Source organism: Pholis gunnellus, assembly GCF_910591455.1.
Source record: "Pholis gunnellus genome assembly, chromosome: 5".
Classification (NCBI taxonomy): domain Eukaryota; kingdom Metazoa; phylum Chordata; class Actinopteri; order Perciformes; family Pholidae; genus Pholis; species Pholis gunnellus.
The window spans coordinates 3768430-3777870 of record NC_136531.1 but is presented as its reverse complement, the minus strand read 5'-3'; the positions used below and the strand labels follow the sequence as shown (position 1 = coordinate 3777870).

Sequence of the window (9441 nt, the reverse complement as noted above, 5' to 3'; positions counted from 1 at the left end):
CCACTGAGCTGCTGCAGTAAACTCTGACTTCTCTCTGTTCTTCCCCAGGGTGACATAAAAATAAATGAATTCTTTACTTACATTGAGGTGAAGCAGGCTTCGAGATCCCGTTAGCGTCCCGGACGTCTCGTCTGCAGCCTGAAAACAACGTCAAACTTCTATTTGATGAGGAAAGAACTTCACGGCTCCACATGGACTTCAGTTCATAATTCTTCATATTAAAACTGTTTTTATTAATTTATTCTCTATTAAAATAAAATCAGAACACAGCAGAAGAAGCAAAAGTAAACAATAGATTATGGAATGTACTTCAGTAAAGAAAATAAAAAGCTCCAGCTGGTCCAACATGGGGGGCTTTATTACAACCAGTCAAATAAAGCACCGCTTTTATATATTCATATATATATAAAGATATTTATATATATATTTATATAGTTTTCATATACACCTTCAGGCAATGACTAGAGAGGATTCTTTACAGAATCAAGTTTCTTGTGGTTCTCTTAATTTACAGGTAAACTTAGTTTCTGGATATTTAAACCACAGAAGAAGTCAAGGCAACTTTTCTTTTGCCTTGTTCATAAAGTACAAAACTGGCACAGAGGACGACCATTTTTATACACAGTAAAAATGCAATAAAATTAAATTACATACAGGAGACGAAAGTTCTGTAAACCTTTCCCCGTTACAGCAAACCTCAAACAAATAAAATCACTTTCTAAAACAAATTCAAATCAGTATAAAACACAAAGAAAACAAAAAAAAAAAACTTCTTTTTTTTTGCCCTTTTGAAAACAATGTGCTATAGCTTGTTACGACTTTCTGTGTTTTTCTTCTGTGCGTGGAGTCGGAGCTTTATAGAGCGAAACGACACGGCGAGCGCCACTGAAGCTGAAAAACCAACCGACTGAACATCAGCAGGAGGACAGCAGCACACAAACAGCAGAAGAAGAAGAAACCGAAAAACAGGAAAAAAGTTTTTTTTTTTTTTTCCCTCCGAGCAGGATTTCAATTTCCAAAGAGGAAAAAAAAAGTTGTAGTTAAAGATCTCATGGCGGCTGTGAGTTGATGATGTCATGAAGAGGGCGGGCCCTTAACGGACAGTTTGGTAACTATGGCGATGGTGGCTTCCACCGTCCTGTACAGCATGTCCAGCATGTCGGGAGGGGGGGCGGCGCTCGGAGTCGCCTGTGAGGAGGAGGAGGCGTGGCCACTGCAGCCCTCTGGCCCCTCCCCCGCCGGCCCAACGGCTGACGGGAAGGCAGCGTCCTCCGAGAGGGGCGGGGCCGAGCCGCTGCTGGTCTTAGAGCCCGCCTCCTTCTCGTCCTTCACCTCCTCCGATGTCATCGCCTCGCCCCTCCTCCCCTCCCGCTGCTCCGCCTCCTCCTCCTCACCTGCCATCACGTGTCGCGGCGGCTCAGGCTCCTCCCCCTGCCCGAAGCCGTCCCCTGCCTCGTGCATCAGGGAGGAGGAGGAGGAGAACGAGGAGGAGGACGACGACGACGCCTCCATTTTCTCCTCTTTGGGGGAAGAGTCCAGGTTTCCCGAGGAGGCGGGGGCGGGGTCCGGGGAGGGCGGGTCCTGCTCGGTGCCCGGGTCGATCAGCGAGGAGGAGTCTCGCGTCTCCGTGTCCGAGGTGCTGGCGGGCGTCAGCGCCTCCTGGTGGTCGGGCTTCGGCTCGCCGCAGGGCGGGAGGGCCGAGGAGGACGAGGAGGACGAGGAGGAGGTGGAGGCCACGCAGAGCGGCGCCGACGCTGCTTCGCCGGCTCGGTCGTCGTCGCTGCTCACCCTCCGCCGCTTCACCGGGGTCGCCCCTTCATCCTCAGCTGAGAGAGACACGACATGTTGGTGATGTGAACTTGTTGGTTTTTAGATTCAAACAATTGATTAATGGAGAAAATATCAAACCGTAAGCTTAGGTTATACTCGTGCAGCCGTCATAAACAATTCACTGATGAAAGCTCTCTTTACAAAGACGGACAACATGTTTCTAGAAGCTTTAGAAACAAAAGGTCTTAAAAATCTTCATTTAAGTAAATATTTGACAAATCAAATCGTTTACAGGATATTCAAATGTATTTTCTTTATAATATATTTGACACTTGACTGGTTTCTTTACAGGGTTTGTACAAAGGCAATACGAGAGACCATGAATATGAGATATGACTTTACAGATAATTACAAATGGAGGTTGGTTTGAGGTCTACGGGCGCATCGATGAGTTACACTCATTGTCTTTTGGATTCCTCACAGTTCATTTCGTTTGTACGCCGAGAGTTTAAACGCCTTCGTTCATGCTCAGGTACAAACAAAACTGAAACTGTCTGTTTTTATACTTTGCATGTTAGTGTTGTACCTTTGGCCTTGTGGTCCTTGGCCTCGAGCTCCAGAGCGCTGCGCTGCTGCACACAAACGCGGCAGCGACCCAGCAGCTCCTGCAGGGCGGGGCAGAGGGCCGGGTCGACGGTCTGAGGCGGCTGGACGGACAGCAGCAGCAACAAGGCCCTCAGGTCCTGACGCACAGAGAGAGAGACAGACAGACAGTGAGCTTTCAGCCTGAAACAGAAGACAGGAAGTGCTGTGTGGTCTGAGCGTGTGTTCGTACGCCGTTCAGCAGGCCGCTGGTCTTGCTGAGCTCCAAGCGGTGAGCCGCCAGTTCAGGCTGCAGGCTGCTCTGTTCACTCAGCAGGTTCGTCACCAGAACACCGATCAGGTTGGAGCAGCTGGGGCCAGACAGCACCTGGACCTACACACACACACACACACACACACACACACACACACACACACACACGAGGTGATGCTAAGGTGACAACATCTAAACAATTATTTACAGGCTGGACTACGGAAGCCCTGAGAGGCAAGTGAGAAAACAACATTTTTTTAAAAGTGAGAAAAATGATTGTTCTCTCTAATGTCCACCAGGGGGCGACTCCTCTGATTGTATAGAAGTCTATGAGAAAATGACTACTTCTCTCTTGATTTATTACCTCAGTAAACATTGTAAACATGAGTTTATGGTCTCAATCTCTAGTTTCAAGTCTTCTTCAAGACAGCATGATGTTCATTTAGTACATTATGGTCCATTTAGAGTCAAACAGACCATAAAGCAGGGGATGCTTTAGGGGCGGGGCTACCTGGTGTTTAGAGTGCATGGTGAAATTTAAACTCATCTGGAAGACAACATGAAAGCTTTTAGTCCCATTTAGAACATGTGGTAGCGGTGCACCCCAGCCTCCTGTGGCGGAAATAGGTATCACAACAACAAAAACTATTTTCACACATTAATTAAGAAGATTATTCTTGCAAAACTAACCAGCTCTTAAAAGGAGCAGTGTGTAGGATTTAATGCCATCTAGTGGTGAGTTTGCAGATTGCAACCAACCAAACACCCTCCGGTAAGTCTTCTATTTAGAACTACGGTGGCCTGCAGGTAACGTTAAAATGCACGAGGCTTTCTCTAGAGCCAGTGTTTGGTTTGGTCTTTCTGGGCTACCGTAGAAACATGGACTCTTAGAGGAGGACCTGCTCCCTATGTAGATATGAAGGGCTCATTGTAAGGGCTCATTTCTTCACCAAAATAAATAGATATAAGTTGCAGTACCTTGTGCAGGAAGCAGGTGAGGAAGGAGTAGGCCACGTTGTTGTTGAGAAACGTCCTCTCGTCCATCAGGATGCACTTGATGTACTCGCTGAAGACCGGATCCTCACAGAGCAGCTTCACACACGTTTTAGCCAGAACAGACTGAAAGAGCAACAAGGAAAACTGTTATCAATGCAGCAAAAAGGGAACCGTAGGAGTGAGACTAAAAACACGGCTAGTTTAAAATGTGACAAACCTGTGACTGACAGAGCTCCGTCCACAGTTTGGGGAAGATGGCGAGGTGAAGAGGGAGCCCTTCATACGCTATCAACACACCTGAGAGACAGAGTTGATATGTAAACACCTACGTGCAGGTGTGTATTCGTGAACGGTTCATTTTACACAGACTCGTACGTACTCAGTTTGACGAGTGTGTCCGTGAACTTCTCGCAGTTGATGGCGACGCGACACAGCAGGTGGCTGAACTGGTGGTAGGACAGGAAGTAATCCAGCAGCATCCGGTCGTACACCTCGTCTTTACCCTGAGAGACGAACACACACACACACAGTTTACTACCAACATCAGGTTCCTGCAGGTTTTAAATCAACAAATATTCAGTTTCAGAGCTTCCAGAGCTGCAGGTGAGGCGACAGAGCTGCAGGTGAGGAGACAGAGCTGCAGGTGAGGAGACAGAGCTGCAGGTGAGTGCTAAGTGATCACACCTTGGTGCTCTCCACCATGGACGGCAGCAGACACATGTTGAGCTCCGGTCTCGGAGGTCGGATGTTGTTCTTGGCTCCCATCAGCTTTATGTTCTCTCTGCAGGGCAGGTAAGGACCGAACGACACTGTGGACAAAAAAACCACACAGTCACTGAAGCTGCCCTCAATATAAAGGTTTAAATTCATAAAAGACATTTTAATAACATATTAAAAGAGGAGGAGACTCACTGGGGATGTTGCTGTGGTGGTAGGTGCAGTGGTTGTGCTGCAGGAAGGGAACCAGAGTGTGCAGGAAGTCGTGAGGACTCAGCAGAACAAGTTCCTTTAGAACATCTGCAGGAACCAGAAGAAAGAAACATTAAAGCGAGAAGAAGAGGAAGTATTTCACAAAGTAACAAAAGTCCTGCATTGAAAATAGGTTTTACTGTTGTAGTTGAGGTGGAGCTCATTCTGAACAATTAACTAATTCATATTTTCACTATGGATTAATCTGCTGATTGTTTGGTTTTGGGGTGTGTGTGTGTGTGTGTGTGTGTGTGTGTGTGTGTGTGTGTGTGTGTGTGTGTGTGTGTGTTACCCAGGCAGGCGTTGCGGAGCTCGGGCGGGCTGTAGGAGTTGAGGAGTGTGAGCAGCTTGTGGGCAAAGTCGATCCTCTCCTGCCACTGGATCAGAGCCTGCTTCACATCTGGACGACAACACAGAAACATCTGCTCAGAACAGTAGTATAGTATTTTTAAACTGTACATTATGTTGTATTATATCAATACATCCCACAATATATTTGACTTTATATCCCACATTAAATTGTATTGTATTATAAACTACTCTTAGCAACGGGTCAACTGCACTAATAGTTCAAATAGAGCTCTGGCTGTGTGTCCTGTGTGTACTGTGTGTGTCCCTGTTTTTAATAGTTTGTGTATTCTGTCTACGGCTGTTAACACCCGAATCAATAAAGTTTTGTCTCGATTCTGACCTTTGCGCTGCAGGTACGGCCGGGTGGCTTTGAGGACGGACAGGAAGATGGAGAGCAGCTCCACCAGGTCTCCGGTGACGTGACACGCCGTCGCCTCGTGGTACATCATGTGCAGCGTGTTGAAGGACTGCAGAGGACAGACGGGACAGTGAGCCTCTTAACATCCACAACGATGAGCTGCAAATGTGTTTATATCTTTACAACATACGACATCTTCTGATCTTGGACCTTAGCATCGGAAAATAACAACAGGAGGGATTTCCCTCCCAGGATGGACAGAAGTGCGATAGATTCCTTAAATCCTCTGCTATTACTACAACTATTAAATTCACTTTTAATTTCTGCAATTGTTGATTTCAACACAATGTATTCCATCATTCAGCTTAATTTAAGTTATTCAGGGTGCTTTTGTTGTATAAATTAACAGAAATGATAAAAGCAAAGTCCAAAAGTTGTAATTTGCCTCCAAATTCCCTTTTTTTCTCTTTATTTCTAATATTAAGATGGTCTGAAATGTGATTCTCTCTTTGTCTGACGTAAAGAGGAGATCCTGATCCAGGTCCTGGTCCTACCTCAGTCATGAGGATGAGTCCCCTGTTGAAGACCACCAGCAGTCGGTCCTCGTCGTTCTCCAGCAGAACCCTGAAGGCACTAAGAGGAACAGCAAAACCAGGTGTTAGGATCCAGATCAGAGAAGCTCCTGAAGGCTTATAGTGCCAGAGTTCAGACTCTAAATTGGAAATATTCACACATGCAAGCTCCACAAAACCACTGTCTCAATAAACGTGTGTGTGTGTGTGTGTGTGTGTCCTGACCTGATGAGCGTGGTCCAGCAGGAGCGGCCGTCCAGGCAGCGCAGGTAGCAGCTGATGGTGGTTTTCTTGAACTGTTTGACGTCCTCCAGCTCTTCTTCTCTCATGTCGGCCCGCTGCGCCACAAACAGCTGCATCAGGTTGAACAGCTCCTCCACCGCCTGCAGGGGGCAGCACACACACACACACACACACACACACACACACAATCACAAATGAACTTCTCATACTCACTCTGGTGACTACACACCTTCCTCCACAGCTCTCCTTCCTGCCTCACATGTCCTATCTTATTGTGCCATATGTTATACAGGATCTCTGTGTTAAAGATAATCTATCTCAAGAGAATTACTTAAATGAAGGTGAAATAAATACATTTTTTTAAATGTGTTTTTGTTGTTGTGAACGATTTAGTTCTCAGATTTTAAAATGAGATTTTCTTGTTTTCAGACAGATTTGTATGATGTTTGTTCTTGTTCAATGTTTTCTGTCATGCATTGAAACCTAAAATAAAACATAATGTCAGTCACATGGACAATATTTTGGAAAAAACAGAATGTTAAAATGTTATTCTGAAGAAGAATGCGCATTGTCATCTGCAGGATTGATCCCAGCGAGCTGTGAAACAATCTAACGTCACCAAATCCTAAAACAACAGGAAATAAAATCCTAAACCTAACAACCAATCAAATGCCGTGTCCAACGCCAGCCAGCACTCTCCACTCACCCCGGGGTACTGGCTGGCGTGCGGCGTCAGGTTCTTGAAGGCCCACTGGATGTTCTGGTGCGAGGCGAGCTGCCGGGTGAAGGCGGGCGACTGCTCGCAGCACATCCGCAGGATGCCGTAGTAGGCGGGCAGCATGCCGCGGTTGAAGAGCACCACCTCCTGGTCGTCGTGGTCGGCCAGGATGTAGTTGAAGGCGATGTTCTTGGTCACCACGGGGTTCTGCACCACCAGGCGGACGTTCTCCGGGCAATCCACGCACATGTTGTACCAGAAGGACAGCAGCGCCTGCTTGTTGTGGTTGGTGGCGATGGCCGGCTCCGACAGTTTGGGCTGAAGGCGGAGAGGAAGAAGACGAGGCTAAAGCTTCAGACGAGCGATCATAGCAGAGCTGCAACTCGGTTATTACGTAGTTATAAGCAGATTAATGGACGACTAAGATACATTTCATATTATTAGAACAGCGTTTAAAAACAAAATGCATGACAGCAACTTTATACAACAGCTTCTACTCTAAAATGTTACTTTTCTTGTTAAAGAAAATAATAAACAACACAATTTTAAATAGTAAAAGAAAAAGGACTGAATGTACCTGGAAGAGGTTCCAGAGGTCCATGAAGTATCCGGAGAACATGAGTTTCTCCGTCTTGGAGATGAGGCAGTATGTCATGAAGCTGAAGTACTGGACCAGCTTGGTTGTGCCGTGAACGCTGGCGTCCACGTACAGCTTGGCGCGTCCCAGCAGCCCCAGCAGCAGGTTGTACACCTGGTGCAGGACCACGGTGGTGTCGGGCGACAGCGGCAGCTCGCGGGTCGGCAGGTGGAGGGAGCGCGTGGAGCGAAACATCTGCCGGAAGGAGTTGCTGGGGATGAGGGAGACGAGGAGGTACGCCGCCGCTGGAGAGACGAGACACGAGTTTCATTGTTATTTATCAGTTGGTTAGTATTTAATGCAAAAACACTGCAGCCTTGGATTTTCTTACATGTGCGGACTCGGGGGTAGTTGTGCGCCAGCAGGAAGCGTTCCACCCAGTTCTCCATGTTCTGCAGCACCCAGCTGTGGGCCAGCTTGTTCCTGGGAGTCTGGACAGCCAGCCAGTCCAGACACTGGGACGGGTTGTACTCGATCACCTGACGGGAAAAACACAAAACATGCATGAAGACACGCGGAGCAAAACAAAGTCGCCACTCAGACGCCTTTTTATGCAATCTGGTGTTAATCTATCAGAAAACTTCCATCTAATCAGCTGTTTAAATATCACATTAGAGAAATGTTTGATGGGGAAAGTTAACAGATAATCATCTGTGCCTTTTCCACCATTAAGGGTCCGGATGGGGTCTTTATAAATTTGTCTCATTTAATTTCTTTACGAACTCATTTTGGCCCGAAGTCCCTCGTAAAAGAGACACATTTTATGTTAAGAGACGTTCTCGGTGATGGATAAAAACTCTACACTAATCTAAACTCGGTCATTGTCTAGTGTTTGTAGTCGCATACAAAATAAGCAAAGCTGAAGCAGACCATCCTGATTACTCTGGTTAAAGGAAACAACACTGAACAGATTTAATTTGTGACATTAAAAGGTAAATTGTATTTCGGTGTCAGTATTTTACCTCCCAGATCCTCTGCAGGATGTAGGAGGCGAAGGAGGGCATCCCCGGTGGGCCGCCCGCAAACTCCATCAACATCGTCAGCAGCTTGAAGAAAGGATTGGCAGCCTGACGGAGGAAACTCATATTTTAGATGATCTAGTGTCTGACTCGGTGTGAGTGAATGAGGGAACCGGCGCTCATGATTCCACAGAGGAGCTTAACATCTTACATCTTGTGTTTGTAGAGCTACAGATAAACCAACTCACCTCAGGAGTCAGCTTTGCGATGGAGGTGAAGAGCATCGACACAATCTGTACAGTCAGGAGAATTACAGATGAAAATGATTATTTCTACTGCTTTCTGCAAATAACTATGTTTGTCTTTGTGCCGAATTTAAAAAAAATCTGACATTTAAAGTTATTTTCTACATTCAAACTCTGCTGGAAGTTCAGGAAATAATTACATCTTAAAGTATATAATAATGCATTAACTATTGGAAATCAATAATATAATGTGTATTATTCTGATATTGGCTACTCTGCATAATGATATAATGTACTTTGTACTTATACTTTGATGCTAATACTTGTGTTCTTTCCCTTTAAGGTGTTAAGTGACATCTAGTAGTAACGTGTGTTTAACAGACGGACGCAGTGAGTCGAGTCCTCGGTATCGGTCGTGAATCGGTTGCGATCACTTCCTGCGTGACGGAGATGAACCTACGTGCTCGGCCAGGCGGTTGTTGTAGCGACAGAGGCTGAAGATGAGGTTGCAGGTCTGCCTGATGTTGATGCCGTCTCTGATGTGCTGGAAGAGGAAGGGGAAGCCTTTCCCTCCGGTCAGCGCCGCCATGTCGCTCTGAGACAGAGTCAGATGTCTGGAGAGCAGGAAGAGAAAGAAAAAGAGTTGAGCAATAAACACACATTCAATTAAAAAACATTTCACATAAAACATCTGTTTGACCAACACTGTTCAGCAGACACAGGACTGAAATCCTGCATGCGGTTAAAATATATAGCTAAAAACCACC

At 46.2% G+C, this 9441-nt stretch overlaps 1 protein-coding gene across 2 annotated transcripts in view; it reads right to left on the bottom strand.

Annotated features, from left to right (window-relative positions):
- Positions 1 to 232: 232 nt before the first annotated feature.
- The window catches only part of usp34 (ubiquitin specific peptidase 34), a 49141-nt gene continuing 39932 nt past the window's right edge, over positions 233 to 9441 (bottom strand). For both annotated transcript variants that reach the window (XM_079159494.1, XM_079159495.1), the window contains exons 61-78: positions 9135 to 9288; positions 8678 to 8722; positions 8433 to 8537; positions 7802 to 7949; positions 7411 to 7715; positions 6822 to 7151; positions 6098 to 6255; positions 5855 to 5933; positions 5283 to 5409; positions 4884 to 4991; positions 4535 to 4639; positions 4307 to 4431; positions 4002 to 4125; positions 3840 to 3919; positions 3605 to 3745; positions 2606 to 2746; positions 2357 to 2513; positions 233 to 1826 (exon numbers count right to left, since the gene is read on the bottom strand). In XM_079159494.1, coding sequence (XP_079015620.1) covers positions 1075 to 1826; positions 2357 to 2513; positions 2606 to 2746; positions 3605 to 3745; positions 3840 to 3919; positions 4002 to 4125; positions 4307 to 4431; positions 4535 to 4639; positions 4884 to 4991; positions 5283 to 5409; positions 5855 to 5933; positions 6098 to 6255; positions 6822 to 7151; positions 7411 to 7715; positions 7802 to 7949; positions 8433 to 8537; positions 8678 to 8722; positions 9135 to 9288 — 3184 coding nt within the window. In that variant the 3' untranslated portion in view covers positions 233 to 1074. The remainder of the gene's footprint in view (positions 1827 to 2356; positions 2514 to 2605; positions 2747 to 3604; positions 3746 to 3839; positions 3920 to 4001; positions 4126 to 4306; positions 4432 to 4534; positions 4640 to 4883; positions 4992 to 5282; positions 5410 to 5854; positions 5934 to 6097; positions 6256 to 6821; positions 7152 to 7410; positions 7716 to 7801; positions 7950 to 8432; positions 8538 to 8677; positions 8723 to 9134; positions 9289 to 9441) is intronic.